General features: G+C 37.2%; 3 protein-coding genes across 5 annotated transcripts; 1 reads left to right on the top strand and 2 right to left on the bottom strand.

Annotated features, from left to right (window-relative positions):
* The first annotated feature begins 2,996 nt into the window (after positions 1 to 2,996).
* LOC114740948 (serine/threonine-protein kinase STY13-like) lies at positions 2,997 to 6,448 on the top strand. Its single transcript, XM_028929206.1, has 6 exons — positions 2,997 to 3,347; positions 4,374 to 4,495; positions 4,716 to 4,912; positions 4,998 to 5,172; positions 5,578 to 5,712; positions 5,925 to 6,448. Exons 1-6 carry the CDS (start codon positions 3,071 to 3,073, stop codon positions 6,129 to 6,131), a joined length of 1,113 nt encoding a protein of 370 aa, XP_028785039.1. The 5' UTR covers positions 2,997 to 3,070; the 3' UTR covers positions 6,132 to 6,448.
* Positions 6,449 to 6,782: 334 nt separating this feature from the next.
* On the bottom strand, positions 6,783 to 10,553 carry LOC114740947 (peptidyl-prolyl cis-trans isomerase CYP38, chloroplastic). Of its 3 annotated transcripts, none has more exons than XM_028929203.1 (7): positions 10,205 to 10,547; positions 9,143 to 9,433; positions 8,825 to 9,024; positions 8,050 to 8,285; positions 7,518 to 7,660; positions 7,327 to 7,398; positions 6,783 to 7,222 (listed from the first exon to the last, which is right to left on the bottom strand). In XM_028929203.1, exons 1-7 carry the CDS (start codon positions 10,382 to 10,384, stop codon positions 6,995 to 6,997), a joined length of 1,350 nt encoding a protein of 449 aa, XP_028785036.1. In that variant the 5' UTR covers positions 10,385 to 10,547; the 3' UTR covers positions 6,783 to 6,994. The 3 variants fall into 3 exon arrangements, with proteins under 3 accessions (XP_028785036.1, XP_028785037.1, XP_028785038.1); XM_028929205.1 differs by having other exon boundaries at positions 7,138 to 7,222; positions 7,305 to 7,398; positions 10,205 to 10,552; XM_028929204.1 differs by lacking the exon at positions 7,327 to 7,398 and having other exon boundaries at positions 10,205 to 10,553.
* Positions 10,554 to 11,067: 514 nt separating this feature from the next.
* LOC114740952 (bidirectional sugar transporter SWEET5-like) lies at positions 11,068 to 14,724 on the bottom strand. The gene is made up of 5 exons (XM_028929211.1): positions 14,609 to 14,724; positions 14,169 to 14,205; positions 13,412 to 13,628; positions 11,530 to 11,814; positions 11,068 to 11,433 (listed from the first exon to the last, which is right to left on the bottom strand). Exons 1-5 carry the CDS (start codon positions 14,652 to 14,654, stop codon positions 11,272 to 11,274), a joined length of 747 nt encoding a protein of 248 aa, XP_028785044.1. The 5' UTR covers positions 14,655 to 14,724; the 3' UTR covers positions 11,068 to 11,271.
* Positions 14,725 to 17,552: the final 2,828 nt, after the last annotated feature.

Here is a 17,552-nt window from a genome sequence, read left to right as displayed (position 1 = left end):
AAATCTACATGTATAGCAATAGCGGTTGATTTCCTTGACGGTAATGAATGAATGGGCTTATTATGCTCACCCTTTTGGACCTAAACCCACTCCACTTCTTCTGAGCCCCTGTGAGTAGCTGGCCCACTGGCCCCTTTGAATTAGTTCGGGATTAGCTCATGAGCGTGCTAGTATGATACTATGGGGTAACAGTAACAGTAACAGTAACAGGAAGCCTGGGGGGCTGTTTGCTTGTGTGGGGAATTCCGAAAGTCAAGGCTCTCTGTCTCTGACATCACGGGTGTAAAATGTGGGGTTTTATAGCGTTGGAGATGAAGGCGGCCTCGTGAGTTGGGGAGCGTAGGGAGACATCTTTTTAGCGCCGCGTTAAAGTAAGGAAGGATGGTGGCCTGTTATCATATCAGAAGCCACAAAAGCATTTCACGGGCACGTCCCCCTCGCCTTCAACTCGCTCCTCCTTTTTCCCCTCCCGCGTTGCGTGCCCCTTTTTCTAACCCCCTCGCTGCCTAATCATCATCTCAAACCTTCTCGAGTCTTAGCCCAGAGGTTGAATTGTCTGAAAACTCAGGGATCATTGCCAATGCCAGCTTGTAGCACTAGGGTCCTTCCGGCGGCTTGGACCAAAAAAAAAGGAAAAAGGTCCTTCCGGCAGCACCAGCCCGCCCTTTTAACCCCCCCCCCACCCTTCTCTTCCTAAAATTATCCTCCAATTTGAATGAATCGATTTTTTTTCCCCCCGCTGGATTGAATGAACTGAACTTCAATTAAATATGCTTATATACTTGCAACGGCTACTTTCCTTCAAGATCCCTTGTTGCGTGTAAGATCAATTTATATTTGAACTCCTTGGGTCCACCGCCATAAATCAATATAAAATGTAAAAAAGGTTTAGGAAACATTAATGAGTGGTTACCATTGCGATTCTTCTTCTGTTGCAGTCAAGAGTCTGATCTATCTTGGCATAAAAAATGTTATTTATCTTGAATTTTATGCGAATATATGGGAAGCACGTTTAAATTTTAACTTTATTAATCAACTATATTTTGTGTTCATCAAGTATGGAGTCGTTTATATATATACGCACATGCACTCCTCTGGGTCTTAATGCAAAAGTTACTTAATTTGGGTTCATTAAGATAGTTAAATAATTTAATTCTAGTTAATGTGAAATAGAAGTATTGGTGAGAAAGCTTGGTTACCCCTTTCCGCTTTAATAAACACAACAGTTTGCAATTGCATGTATGTAAGTGTATTTAAATAATAAAACCCAAAAAAAAATTTGATAATTAATACATATTTTAAAAAGCAATGTATTACTCATTTATATTGTCACCTCAATTAAATCAAATTAATCTGTTGGAAAATACTATAAAAATTTAATTTTTTGAATGGGTTTATCTCTTTTTATAAGTTTTTTTTAAGTTTGTATTTAATGTATTTAATATTATCTTTTTTTATTTACCTTACTATTATTTTTTCACATTTACCCATTTATATATAGTAGTATATTTAAAAAAAATTATATTTACTACATATTAATTGTTTTTTAATTAATTTTAATGTTTTTTTAAATTGCATAATTTAGTTAAAAAGATTTATAATAAGAATGGAGAGAATAATTGAGTGAAAATTGCAACGGTAAAGGGATAAGCAAACTAAAACTTCCAAAATAAAAGCTAATCGATGAAAGAGAATGGAGGGAGGATCGAAGAATCTAAAAATGAAGCCTTGTCTTCCCCGCCACCCGTGCTTCTCCTTTCCCACTATTGATTGATGATTGATACTTAACGCCTCCCTCCCGAGCTGTGATCTGATCGCTTTCGATGGGCGTAATGCCTTAGTGTTGTTGTTTTTTTTTTGTTTTTTTTTTTGGCTATGGATTTACCCAAAGAAAGCGTAATTTAGGATTATTAATATTTCTTTTAGCATACTAAGCTAGAGTAAATATTACTTCTAATTTTTAATATAAGAGCTAATTAATTAATTTGAATAGATTAAAAAATTAGTTATGTTAGTTATTTGTAATAAATAGGTATTGTATTTTTTAAAATATCCTTGTTAGCTAGAACTATTATTATTACTAAAAAAATAGATAAATATGATAGATAAAATTAATTAGGACCTTATATTTAAGAATAAAATAAAAATGAAGCAAATTTTTATATTAGTTAGCGTATGTAGTATTAAAGAAGCGTTATTATGAAACACAGGATTAAGCATGAAGCGGCGCATAAGTGGTTAATAAAAACGCGAAACCCAGTGAGGAAGGACAAGCCTCTTTCTAGTCTGAAAAGGATGTCACATGGAAACGTCCATTGACCGTGAATTCCATTAAGGTACTCCCCCGTCCTAATTATAAAACCCAATTGACTTATTTGAGGAGATTAAAGAAGTAAGTTAAGTTGGTTATTTATAATAAATAAGTGTTGTCATTCCTAAAATATCCTTGCTAATTAAGTATATTGGCTTAAACATCATTATTAGAAGGATTATCTTGGAAAAAAATACTAAATATAAGAGACAAATGGATTGGGTCTTATAATTAGGACCAAATAAAAAGTCAAATTGGGTCTTATAATAAGGACCGGAGGAGTAATAAAAAAGAGTAACAACACACAACGCCCAAGAAAGCAGAGCCCTCTGTCTGTGTGTGTGTGAGTGAGAGAGAGAGAAAGTCTTCGGTTTCAAACAGAACGTCAGAGGGCGAGTAAAGAAGCGAGGGGCAGACCGAGGCGGGTTCCAGACACACGTCGTGCTCAGGTAAACTCCATGTGCCCACATGTATGACTGTGATTAGAGAGACAGAGAGAGAAGAGTGAGACTCTAACCAGTACTAGCATCCACAGCCACAATTGTACATATTTATGACCTTCACGCCAACACCAACATCGTCCCCCGTGGTATCATAATCAGAAAAGGCATAGAGACAGCTCGGAATTTGCTTACTCGGATCATGGATATGGTACTTTGATGCTCATATGCATGCGAAGTCAACATTCAACGACGACAGCCGTAATAACAATCTTCCCATAGCAATTATTTCGAGGTGGAGAAGAAGGGTGGGAAGGAGATGAAGGAGAAGAGCGAAAGCGGGGGTGGAGGGTATGTGAGAGCAGATCAGATAGATCTCAAGAGCTTGGACGAGCAGCTTCAGAGGCATCTGACGAGAGCATGGGCGATGGAAAAGAACAAGAAGAAGAAAGAAGAGGAGGAGAGTGCAGGGAGGTCTACCCGAACGAGGCCGGAATGGGAGATTGACCCTTCCAAGCTCATCGTCAAGAGCGTCATTGCTCGCGGCACTTTTGGCTCCGTTCACCGCGGCATTTATGATGGACAAGATGTTGCAGGTACCCCCTCTGCTTCTTCCTTGTCTATTTCCAATTTCAAGTTTTTGTTAAAAAAATAGTGATGACCGGCGTTATCGGTACCTTTCACTTCCGCTTATTTGTTAATTATACGACATTTGCTTATTGGCTATTGGAAGAAGCAATTATGTTTGCTTTGAGATGGCCATGTTCTGAGTGTTTTCAGTTGACCTTTCTGCATAATGTGTAGGTGTAGTTAACTTCTTAGTCTCTTCTTCCATGTCAATGTCTATATTCCAGAGGCATGTTAAAAGTGCAGAAATTTCTGATTCTTAACCGTCTTGGCTCCATATTTCTGCTTACAGTTTCTGCTTGCTCAATACTCCTCTGAGGTTTGCATGTATTGGAGGACACAAAGTCCATCTCTTACTTCCTTTTGCTTCCTTTAGTTGTTTAAGAAGCCATTTGAGCAATTGGGAATGCATGCAATGAAACTTTGTAGACCCAAAGTTACAATATCCGTGATTCACAAGATTGAGTGGGTGATTTTGCGTCTTTTTTTTTTTTTCAAAAAAACTTTATCAGCACTCACAAGATAGAGTTGACTTGACAGTTCTATCCATCAACTTTATCGTTCGTCTTTTCCTTTTTGAACTTTCATGTGTTGTAGTTTACCACTACTATTATGAGTTGGTATGATGCTCGAAGATCTTTGGCAAAAAAAGGTATGATGGAGGATAAAATTTATACTATTGAGACCATTGGCTGGTTTTGACTGCAAAATTATACTGCCACGAAAAGTTACATTTCTGATTTGTCGAAATTTTTCAACTGAAACCATCCGCCAAATAAGTCTTCTTTTCCAAGAAAGAAAAAACTAGGGTCATCATGGTCTGTGACTCTATGTGGAGCAATAGTTATTTTTGTGATCCCGATATGTTGAATTTGTTAACCCTTCAGCATTAACACTGCATTTCGAATAAATGAAAGATACGAGTAAGTCATTATTACATAGGCTATCCAGATGACTTATATGGAGTAGTTTATACTTTCATTTTATACTCTCAGTGAAGCTCCTTGACTGGGGAGAAGAGGGCCATCGGTCAGAAGCAGAAATAGCTTCTCTGAGAGCAGCCTTTACGCAAGAAGTTGCCGTTTGGCACAAGCTTGACCATCCTAACGTAACAAAGGTATGTTTCTCAATTCTTCGTTCTTATCATACTTTTCTTCGATTCACAACAGAGTACATACACCATCCTGTTTCTTTACAGAAAGAAAAGTATTTCTTCACTTTTTCTTTTTTTCTTTTTTGCTATACCATAGGTATCCTCTTATTAGAGGCAATTCTATTAGAGGCACTATTTCTATTGCTAACGCACCTCTATTTTCAATTGTTATATTTATTTTCAGTTCATTGGAGCAACAATGGGCTCAGCAGATCTACATATACAAATGGAAAATGGTCATATGGGAATGCCAAGTAATATTTGCTGTGTTGTTGTTGAGTATTGTCCTGGGGGTGCCCTCAAGTCCTACCTCATCAAAAACAGGAGAAAGAAGCTGGCATTTAAAGTGGTTGTCCAACTGGCACTTGATCTTGCAAGAGGGTCCAAATCATACTCTAAATTTGTGTTTTCCAGCCTATTATCTTGGACTGTTGTCTGAGCTTGATTGTTTTGTTTTAACTTATAGGTTGAGCTATCTCCACTCACAGAAGATTGTCCACAGAGATGTCAAAACAGAAAACATGCTTTTAGACAAGTCACGAACCTTGAAAATAGCTGACTTTGGAGTAGCTCGTATTGAGGCTTCTAATCCTCATGACATGACGGGTGAAACTGGAACTCTTGGTTACATGGCTCCTGAGGTATATGAGAGACATAGGATGACCTTTTCATTGCTAGGCTATCAAAATCATCTATGCTTGTGTTTTTGTTACTTTAATATGTTCCCCAGAAGATTGCATCTCCAACCACTGAAATTTTAGAACCCTGAACTGGTGAAATCCTCGGAGCAAATCACGTATCTAACCCTAGTCGTGTTTTTGTTTGTGAAGTCTTAGAAGGTTATGCATCTTCATAGAATTGATTCATTGATTTCAAATATCAATGTTGTACATGGTCAAAATTTGTGGTTAGCTAGCTCTCTGTAGATCCATGACCTTCAGCGTATATTCTGTTTTTAGTAATGATCAGCTCTTAATGGGCTTCGCATAACTTGTTTCATTTCAGATACTTCATCTAACGTCCATTAAACTTCTTGCTTTGGGCAGGTCCTAAACGGTAATCCATATAATAGAAAGTGTGATGTGTATAGTTTTGGTATATGCTTATGGGAGATATACTGCTGCGACATGCCATATCCTGACCTCAGCTTTTCAGAAGTGACATCAGCTGTTGTCCGTCAGGTATATGAAATGTCTTAGATGGCTCTAACGCTCAATTTATGAAAGATAAGCAGATAAAACTAATCATTAAAAAGTCGAATTTTGGGGTTTCACTTAAACAGGTTCTATTTAGATTTCTTTTTTTCATTGAGTAGATATAACAGGTGAAACTGTAAGTGGGATACAAATTTTTGGGCGTGTTAACAATGTTTGGAATATTTGTGGGAATACAGAATCTGAGGCCAGATTTACCTCGATGTTGCCCGAGCTCGCTGGCAAATGTAATGAAGAGATGCTGGGATGCGAATCCTGACAAGCGACCGGAGATGGACGAGGTGGTGACGATGTTGGAAGCCATAGACACTTCAAAGGGTGGAGGTATGATCCCTCATGATGAGCCCCAAGGTTGTCTTTGTTTCCGAAGATATCGGGGACCTTGAAACTTCAAAAATTTTAGCAATATGGAGGCTCAATTCGTATTTCTTTAACTGAAATGATACATAGGGATGTGAGAATCAAAGATGAAATGCACAGAAAAAGTTATGAAGAGTTCTGCAATATGTAGTTACACTGTTGGGCTGTGATTTTTGTAAAGCTAACTATGCTCATCCTCATTTCACCCCATTTGTGTAAGTCATACTTCGACTGTGTTAGCCGACGCGTCATTTCATGTCCTATGAGCTTGCAAGTGATCTGTTTTAGCTCAAGTTTGCTTCTCAGCTCACTCTTATAAATGCATCAATTCTCTATTTCCTAATTTAAGGTTAACATAAGACCACCAAATTCTGGTGATCACAAGTGAAGATTTACCATGCCAGCAGGGAAACTTGTTTTTTCAACTCACTAATTCACTAGCAATTACTCCCTTTATAAAATATCAAAATTATCTTTCATAAAAGTCGTTAGTTAGAGAAGTTTGATTAATAATTAAAAAGTTTTATATTTTAACAGAGATAGGTGAGAAAAAAAATTAATACTTTAAATAGAATATGTTATATTATGAAAAATGCCAGAGAGATCTTCTAATAAGGATGAGGTGAGCTAGTACCTAAACCACGCGATCTACCATTTGTTCCAGGGAAAATCACAAATTTATTTGGGAATTGATTCAATAGAAGTTACAAGCAGTGATACATATTGGCTACAATTCAGTCTAGAATAGAATATGCTCGCCCAGAACAAATGAATGTTAGGTTCTTGTACAAGGAATTCTAAGACAAAAGAAATAAGCTATGCAGAACATAACAGCAACGAATCATCGTAACCTATGCGGAATTGGGAAGCAAAGAGTAGAGAAAGATCCCTATCCAGCAATCTTGTAGCTTGGATTCACCAAATTGTCGAGGCCAGAGACGACTTGAATCGATTCTATGACATCACCAACCTTGAGATCTGCCAAGTAATCCTCATTCTCTGTCACATACCCAAATACCGCGTAACGACCGTCCAAAATATTGGCATTACTAGGAGTTAGCTCACTTTCTTTCAATAGCCAAAATACTTGGCTAGAGGCTGAGTTATTCTCAAATTCCTGTTCAACGCGAAAGTAGTTTCAGTAAAATGAAAAAAAAATTTAGTAGTACATATAATCGATTAAGATTAATCAACATCACGTCTCAAAAATGAAATCCTCACATCTCTTGCCATTGCCATTGTTCCAAATGCATTAAAAGGAAGTTTCGTTTGAGCTTTATATAGACCAAGCTCCTGTGAAAACACATTATAATCAACATCAAAAAGGTTTAACTAAGGCTTAAATTGGCTCCCAAACACTTGAACATCAAACAAGAACAAATACACAAACAAGGGGCAGAGTTGCAGCTGACCTCTAGGGTTGCCCCATAAACAGGTGCCTTTTCTCCTACCACCATAATCTCTAGAGGTATGGTTCTTGTTTTCTCTGTACTTGGATCAATGAAACCCTCAGCAGGGCCTTCAGGGTCACCCGTTTGGACAACAAACCCATCCGCTGAACAAATTGAAAACATTTTAAGAAACTACATCTCGGTCAAAATGCAAATAAAAGTGGGGCAGCAAATAGTGAAAACATCCTATCTGTGGATCATTATTATTATAAAAAAAAACTATACATTTTTCATAGTGGTATGTGATAATGCTTCCTTTACAAAATATAAATTACTGTCGACTTTGGCCATTGATTGGGAATATGAAAGCGTGATATGAATACCCACTGCCCACTCTTGTGCAAAGAGTAGAATCAGGGTACCGAGTATGTATCTTCTATTATTCTCTAACAAAGCTGAAGAAGGGGAATATAAAATATTCCCTGCAAAACTAGCAATACTTGAATGGAGATCAGGAGGAGCAAAATTTCATGGCTGATGTTATATTTATTACCTCTCTGGATTTCCATGCCATCATAAAAGTGTCTTTCTACCAAATCAAGAAAATTTCCAGCAGTAACAGGGGCATTATAACCATCAAGCACTATGTGGAAAACACATTCCTCCAGGTTTGGGTTGTCTTTAACCTTGACCTTCATATCCACAGCTGCTCTTCCTTTCAGTAAAGGCATATTTCCGTACTCCTCAGGCACTTCATACGGGAAACCATCGACCATATCTTCTTCAACACTGCAGAAACGTAATGCCCCAGGAACATCTCAGCTGCAGTCAATGAAAGGTTATATAAGAGAACAGTCTTCTTTCCTCCAGAATATTAATTTTCCAAGTCCTCCTCAACCTCCTATTTTTAGGAAAGGATACAGTTCTTGTTAACACCAGAAATCATGGTGATTTCCTCCACAGATATAAGGTACAACCTAATTCAAACAACTGAAGCAACCAAACCTTTCGAGAGAACGCTTTCTGAAAGTTCCCAGGAACAGATTAAGGAAAATGACGTGGTTTACCTGGTCAAAGTACGCTCATGTGAATCTAGTAAATCTTAACTTCTATTAAGAGTCCCATTCTAAAGTAACCAGATGATTGGACAACCATTTATAGCACAATCTATTATTGCAAAAAGAGAAATCCTGAGCCTTGACATAGTCAAAATATGGACTGATGTGCCTAACTCCCTGCTATTTCTCTTATAAGCACAAATAGGAATGACAGGAATTCGGTATCTTCATGCGGTTTACAAACCTAAATGTGGCTACTAAGATACTTACCCTCCAACATATTGAAGAAGCTCTTTCTGTTTCGGTGCAACCGCATCTCGATTCCTATCCTGTACAATCAATTCAAGCTCGTCCATACCAGCTTCCAGCTTATTAAGCAATTCAACTCCATGTTCTTTCTTTGACTCAGCTAATCCTGATACAATTAAAGTCTTCCCTTGCTTGAAAGCTCGAGATGCCTGTCTCACATTCTACATTTCACGCCAAAGTAACAGGCCCCTTAAACTTTATTGTTATGTGGAAAAAAGAACACAAATTGCATGGGCACTACACTAACCACAAAAAAGAATAAGAATCTCGATGACTTACTCTCTCGACAGAGTCAAGTGCCCTGACTCCAGCAACCTTTAGGCTGTCTGTAATATCTTCAAGAGGTTTTTGCACTTCTCGAATTGCTTTATTGTCTATAGGAAGAGCATATCTCAACAATGCTCCGGGGTCCTTTATTGGCGGTCCAGAGATCAACACAGACAGGTCTGGCAACACAGGGCTAGTTGCATGAGCATTGGTAGGCCAGCCCAAGGGAGGAACTCCCGTAACTAAACCAACTGCCAGTGCTATAGAAATTGCACAATGCTTTAAGGAAAATGGCCACCCGTTCTACTCCAAGGTACAGAAAAACAAGAGTTAAGGCTCCAATCGTACATTGCAATAATTTCAAATCTTTTCAAAGCAACAAGACCAGGATATAAATAAGGTAAATTTATTCTGCATACCAAGAAAGCAGCACAAACAGGGTTAAAGTTATTAATAGCAATGCACACGGTTCCCAATTGTTTAACACTAAGCAATTAATCGTAAGGGAAGATAATACGGATGCCATCAGCACCGTGCCACTAGATTTTTTTTTTTTTTTTGGGGCCTCATTACGGGCACTCGGGCACCACTAGTTTGCTAACACTTCTTTTTCAACCTGTAACTGAAACAATAGTTCCAGTTGAAAACATGACGCAAGATTTTTTTTTTTTTGGGCCATTGCATAACGCAAGATTTTAGATTGTATGCAGATTAATTTGATCCAAAACACGAATCTGTATCACCATTTAATATCGGGTCTTCAGATATTGATATGACTGGAACTCGCTTAGAAGATTATTACTTTATCTACTGTATTCCTGGTCTATGGAAGGCTTGTCTTTTCAGTTTCGCTATTCCCATTTTTGTAAAAATATATTGCAGATGAACACGTGATTAGAAGGTGAACTGTCTCCCAAAGATACATTCTAAGGCGGAACTAGACGCTGATGGGATGATATTCCACCTATCATTACTTCAACCTCACGTATTCATCCATGTCAAGATTAACGTTCGATTAAAAAGGGAATGCGGAGGGATCATGATGATCAAAATTCAGAATTTTTTGAGCCTTACATGTTTGTTCTGGAATTCTGTAGGTTGGGGATCTTGGTAAGAGCATCGAGTGCTGAAAGACCGAGGTCCGGCATCACCCAGTGAAAGTGGGTAGCGAAAGCGGCTAGAGAATGTGTATGGCTTAGCCAATCTGGCGGTAGCTGCGGAAGCACAGTAGTGGCAGGGAACAATGGCTGCCATAGAAATTACACCAAGATATCAGAGAACAAATTTCATGAGCGTTCACTATCGAAGACGAAGTAGTAGTGACTCCCAGTTTGAAAGATGAAATTGAAAACAAAGAGACAAAGAGCAGAAGCAATGGATAAGGTTTTAGTCAATTTGGGGTTTATATTTTGTAAGGGAAGGTCGCGGAAAGATTTCACCGATCATCCATTCATTCGTCAGGAATCGGATAAGATATGATGATGTGAGATATCTAAAGCTGATGTAATCGGAAATTGGAATTCCCAATTGGACCAACTGGAGAAGGGCAAAAAACGGAAAGAAAGGGGGGGAAAAACTTTGATGTGTTTGGCAAATGATATGGACCAGGCCTCCACCTTCAGGCTTCAGCCCATCCAACCATCACCGTTGCCGAAAGCTAAAATAGCGAAGTTTTCCCTTTTTTTTCCTTTTAGGGACATCAGGTCAAATTTGATCATTTATCGTTTTTGTTTGTTTGTTTGTGCCGATGCTTGATTTTGACTTTACTTAATTCCAGTTTAATGGAGTACCCATAACCAACTTTGGTTAGGATTTTTTCCAAATCTAATCATCTCAGTAATAACTAGTTTAAAAAATTATTTAGTAAAATTTAACTATGTTCGCCTCACTTATAGTGCAATTAAAGTTACCAAGCATGCACAATAGGTTTTGGCATTGAAAGTGTAAGATTACTTGGGCTGCAGTCATGATCTCCCAATTACAAGACGGGGAACATAACTTGCATAAATGCAATTACACTTCAGTCCTCACTCCAGTCATTTCCATATACATATCAAAGCAAGTTCCAGTTTTTTGGTCTCAAAAAATAAAAGGAAAGAGGCATGTATGGCCAAATCTAATATGTGATGCGAAGATATTGGTCAGGCTCTAGGTGCTCCATTTGCAGTAGGGAGCTGGATGTCAGTTGGTTTTTTAGAAGTATCATCGTCATCGTTGTCATTGGTATCTGGCTGGCAATTGCGATAAAAAGCGTATAGCATTAGCTGAACAAGACCGGAGATCGCTCCAAGACCATTACTAATCTGTAACATCATCCATAGTAGCAATTCATCATTAGGTCAATTATCAGAAGCTGATACTTAGCAGATAAGACTGAAATACAATGATAAATTATGTACCAGAACATAAAGATCGAAGGGGTGGATGAGAGCATAAATTGCCCAGCACAAACCATTGCAAAAGTTAGCAAACGAGAGCCAAAAGGGCATGTACTTCACACTCTTGGTCTTTATAACCTTGGCCATGATTGTGAGGGGCGAAATATACATCATAACATTGAACACATCACTCAGAATACCAACGATCAACGACCTTTTCTTTGTGCCATGCAACGCCAGCATCGTGATGAGAACTATAGCTGCGAAAAATATGGTCTCCACCAGAAGCCCAAGCACAACCTTCTTCTGAACAAATTGAGCAATGAAACAATGAACATTTCTCAACATATATAATTACCAAGCCAGTGACGAGTTTCATAAGGAAAGTGTAACCATATATTGACATAACAAGTATTTGCGTAAGTGGGATCAACTAATGTGAATACGAAAACGTAGCATTTCACCCAAAAAAAAATGTGGCGGTGCGTCAAATAGGTTGCCATTGGACACAGATCGATCAGCAGCCATATGCAGATAGAGTTATTTTAATTTTTACTTTTTTTTCAAATTAAAAGATGATAAAAAAATATGGTTTTACAAGTTTCCCTATATTAAATTTTTTTATTAGTTACACAGTACAGTTTAAATTCCTAGGTTAAACATATTTTTCCGCACGTAATTAGTTTTGTTTTGACAGCTAATAGTTTTTTATGACAATATATTTAATTATGCAGTTAGAGAATTCTGTAAGAGACCCAAATTTCTTGCCACCGTGAATATATTTACGGGTCTGATTACTGAATAAACATGACATATTTTGGCAAAAAAGAAAAAAGAGAGTAAACAACGCATCAGGTACTGTTCGTCTATGTCCTTTTAGTGTATCATGATGGGACGAAATGCCATAGCAGGCTAAAAGACGAAAGAGGATTTGCAAATCGCAATAGATTAATAATGGCACAAAAATTTTAGAAGTCATGACTCACGACAGCTGGTGCAAGACTATATGGCAGCTGCTGTAAATTTTTCAGCCACGGAGATAAGGTACATATATGCTAGTACTTCTCTTTGTTTTTTAAAATTAAATGAAAAAAAGAAATCGATCCATCATCTTATCATGCGATTAATAATTTCATATAATAAAACATAAATTTTAAATAATATTATTTTTTATTATTTTAATTTAAATATTTTATTAGGGCTCCCGCCAAAAAAAATTTGCGACGCCAAAAATATCTAAAAACATTTCAATGAAGGTATTCACGGTACCATCTACCCACTAAAGATGGGCACCAGCTTTTACCCAGCAGAGATAGGAACCAGTTTGTGGAAAGAAAGTAGGCAAGGTAATTTATAAAGAGTACTAATAAAAGAATCACGGGTTATTTATAGTGCCCACGACTCAACCTGATTCCTCTAGAGAAGAAAAAACTGATAAAAGGGAAGACAATGCACGTGTTTACGAATATATACCTAAATTCATGGGATTCTAGGTGAAGTTTTAACCATGAACGGAAGGAATATATCAGCAAGCAAAGCCCAAACGCCCTATTAATTCAATGAAGGAAATATTCTCGATTCAAACTTCGACGAGCACGTACGGATTTCTGCTCACTCCTATAATATTCCTTGGCCTATTGTGCTCTAGAGGATTCGTTGCCCGCATTTTTTTTATAATTTTAATCTTTTTATTAAGCTCCTTCTTGCTTTCATCCCTCGCGGATATATCCTCCATAAAATGTGAGCATCGTGCAATTACAAGCCGTTTTGGCATGAAGAAAACTAATAAAAAGCGAATCTACTTAAAACACACACACACACATACGTATCCTAATGAACCAATCAAAATATGACGTCAGGTCATTCAAGTGCATTAATTCAAGGAGGGAAAAACTAAACGTACCCGTCCTTTTTTGGTGGCAAATGTGTAGAAGATGGCGAGGTAGACGAGTTCGAATACAAGTCCAACACTGTTAATGGTAAGCACAAGAATGCTGTGGGGGTGCACAAAAGGCATTCCATAGAACACCCAAAAAGCACAGTTCAGCACCGTTGCTAGATAAGGGTCTGGCTTGAATTCTTCTACTGCCTTCTTCTCTATTATTCCAATGAAAGTGGGACTGAAAACAATTCAATAACTGATGAATATATACACAGCTGAAATAACTGTGTAAAGCCAATTTGACAGACAAAACTACTTGTATAATTTCTTTTTTTTTTTATTTGTTTCATCATGCATCATTTATTCATTGGTATTGCATTTGCATGCCTTCTCCTGGAGCCTCCACAGCTTAATTTATCGAACTCGAAGCTTCCGTATTTTTCAACGCCCCATTCATTAAATATGAATTTACGGCACTCACCTAATTCATGAATCCAGATGTTCTCAATTTCTAGAATTTTTTATCGAAGATTTTAGAATCAGAAAAAGGTGATCGATCCTGTATTCATATATTATTCAGAAAATGTGGTATTCATTGATTTATTGGCGATGTGAGCTCTTTCTCTAAAACTTCAACAATATTTCCAGCAATGCATAGCTTACAAGGCCAGTATTCAATTATGCATATGTACGCAAAACAAAGGAGGAAAACAAAAAAAGAAATGAAGAATGAAAGAACAAGAGGGGCGGGGGGAGGGAGGGAGGAGAGAAGGTTTACGCCGGTGAGAGGAACAAACCGAAGGAGATAACGTTTCCTGCAGAGAAAACCAACACAATATATCACAACACAGAAATCTCAAATAGTCTTTGCACAAACGTGAACACATGAAAATTTTCAATCATCGAGTTGAAATCGGAGTAGGCGGTTTTTTTTTCCCAATACATCATCTCTATGCATCCCCAAAATTTAGGGTTCAAAGCAAGTAAAGTCATGCCTATCCGATGGCGCACAAAACCAGTACGCGACTCCCTCTTCTCAATGTCGAACAGAGAATTCGAGAGAAAATTATCTAACCTTCAGCATATTATCCAGTAACAGGGAAAAAATAATGGAACATTTATATTCAGGATTAAAGTCAGAGAAATTCGAGCAGCGGAAGACCAGTGAAATACGCAGATCGAAAGAGTTGATTGATCTGATATGACCAGCCCACAAACCTAAAATGCCAACGATGTTACGAGCTAATGCTGCTCTGGCCACCATCTTCAAGGCTGTGCTCGGGCAGAGAAGTTCTGCCAAATGCAACGGAGTGATCAGAGAGAAACGAATAGCAGAAAGAGTTTGAGCTTCGCAGCTTCACGTATCCGGTGCCTCGGCATTTATAGCAGAACGGGACGTAGCCATCCTTTAACTTTTTCTCATAAATGGAAGTCAATTATAAAAAAACTTGATTTCAATGCTTTGACTCGGTTCGCCGTATATTTAAAAAAATCTCCCCTTCACGCTGGAGTAATTTACATGAATTTCATGGATAAAAAATATATGAAATTACTTATATCTAAAATACCAAAAAAAAGGTTATCTTAAAACTTAAACTTAATTTACAATTTAAGTTATAAATATATTCATTATTTAAATAAAACTTTCAAGTATATATCCTTACTAAGTCATTTTTAAAAGGACTCATTTCAGTTTAAAAAAATCACAATTAAATACATTGTATATATGTTAAAAACATATAATTAAAAAATAAAAAAAGGATAAACTGTGTCAGGTAACAATGAACATCTAAGATAACAGTCACGGCCTAAAAAATCTCAATATTTTAATTTACATGAAAATATATTTTGTCTTCTGTTGAATTAAAAAGGACCGAAAATTAGGATGTGTTCCGTTGGGAAAAAGAAGAGGTGGGCGTTATAAGGAATTAGGATTAGGCAGTCATTTTTATTAATTCAAGCCGTCTCGCCGCCAAAGAGCTTCTAGTGTATGAAAAACTTACGGTTTTTGAAAATAACAGCGCATGCAATAATGCACACTACTTCCTCCATTCTTTAATACAAGAATTAGTTTGTCAATTTGATTCTAAATATAAGATCTTAATCTATTTTGTCTCATTTATTTATTTTGCCCTCAAACATACATGATAGATAATAATCCGAAATATTCTGAGAGAATATATATATATATATATATATAGTTCCTGCAGTAATGAAGAAAAGTATAGTGAGGATTTGCCGTATATAATTGGTTTTAGTCCGTCAACACTCAATAAGGGGTCATGAATTCAGGCGTTCAATTATTACGCCATGACGCCGCTGCTGGAAAATACTGTCTCTGTCTTGTGCAGAATTGCTGACGCTGTTAATTATATCCATATAAGACTAATTTGTGGTTAATTTACATAAACTGAGGGTGAAGAGAACCAGGTTAGACTGGTTTAATTTATAAAGTGTGAAAGTCTCTCCCGTCATCAGCTAGCAAGGCATGATATGGACAAGAATTCGCCGTCAGAGAATCAGGTTTGAGGACCAAACTTGGCTCTAGGATCTACGTACAGGAGGCACTTGATGGGGGTCGCCCACTGCGTATATATGGTTCTCTTTCGTTATCAGATTTTGACACTTGACAAAAGTGGGTGAGCAGCATTATTTTTTATACACACACACAAGACCCCAAACGTACCTGTACTGTGGAGTCTCCACATGCGTGCTATGCTCTCATCGATCTCCCCATGTTATAGATTATGGGCGACTCAAATAATTTAGGGCATGCTTCAACTCAATAAGAGAGTTCATGAGAAAGTTGTATACTTCATGTGGTTAGGCCAAAAATACGAATATAGGTTTCCTAATTATCTATGTGGATAAGAACCCTTCGTCCTTTTAATATCAACCAAACAACTCAAAACCTACGCCCACCCAAACTTATGTAGACTTTGTTAGATTGATGATGAGTAAACACGTTCACGTAAGTTGACGCAAAACTCTCTTTACATACTTATCTCATATTTTATAAACTATAATTAAAAAATTACTTATAAGTTATCTATAAGACATTTCAAACAAACCTGTAATTCGCTGCCAGCATTTCAAGTGTTTCTTCAGACATTAATAAAAACTTGAAAGGAATGTCTACCTTACCAATAATTCGCATTGGAATGTTCATAAAGCTTTTATGATTATCCTGATTTATACAAGCCATGTGCACCACAGCACGCAATGTTATTTGTCATGCAAGAAAAAACCATTTTTTCCAAATTGATAAAGTCAAATGAATGATTGCTCCGTGGATTATTGGTTACACACACACACACGCATGCATGTCATATCCATCGATACACACACACACACGCATGCATGTCATATTTCCATCGATCTGGCAATTACATTGTAATAAAATTAGGATGAAAGAAATGATGCAATAAAATGTGAACCTCTTTACCGTAGGGTGTGCCACGTGCTCTCGCCTCTGGCTCGATCGTTCTCTGATTAAAAATATATCGCAGCTGCTCGTTTACAAGTCGCTTAAGTTTTCACGACAACGATGAATCTAATTCTAAACCAGTATGGCTTTCCATATGAAAACCATTTATAAAAATGAAACTCCAATTTGGAATATTTTTTGAATTTATATTTATTTAAATAATGCCCAACATTAAATTTATCTGTCAACTACATTGTATATTATTCATCTTTTTGTGGGGGGCAACTTGCATGACTTGAGTAAACACAGGTGGGCAAAGCCCTCTGTAAGCTGGCCCACTCTTACTTGATGAAAGTAACAAAAGCTCGGTGTAGAATTGGGCCAAAATCCTGAGCTCATTAGGGCTTTAGAAAGGCCCAAATTTAACGGGTCCCTGCTATTAGGCCCGTGAAGTATGCAAACTAGTAGCCCCGCAAACTCGCTTGACCCTGCTTGTTGAATAGCCTGAGGCGATCCACGTGTGATTAGGGTGACCATGGATGATTTTTTTGTTTTTAATTTAGATTGGATCCATCATTTTTCAAAATTAAACAATTTTATCCAAAAAATTAAAATATCTTTTTTTCCAGATTGCTTTTTTAAGAAAAAAATATGTTTATTTTAATTATGACGCAGAATAAAATATCTCGAGCAATTGTTAACTTTAAAAATGTTGATCCTTTTGCTGTTTATATG

The sequence above is a fragment of the Neltuma alba genome, unplaced genomic scaffold (genome assembly GCF_004799145.2).
Source record: "Neltuma alba isolate B1F8T4 unplaced genomic scaffold, ASM479914v2 tig00003207_pilon, whole genome shotgun sequence".
NCBI classification, from domain to species: Eukaryota; Viridiplantae; Streptophyta; class Magnoliopsida; order Fabales; family Fabaceae; genus Neltuma; species Neltuma alba.
The sequence above is the reverse complement of the archived record's forward strand: the minus strand, read 5'-3'. Positions and strand labels throughout refer to the sequence as shown.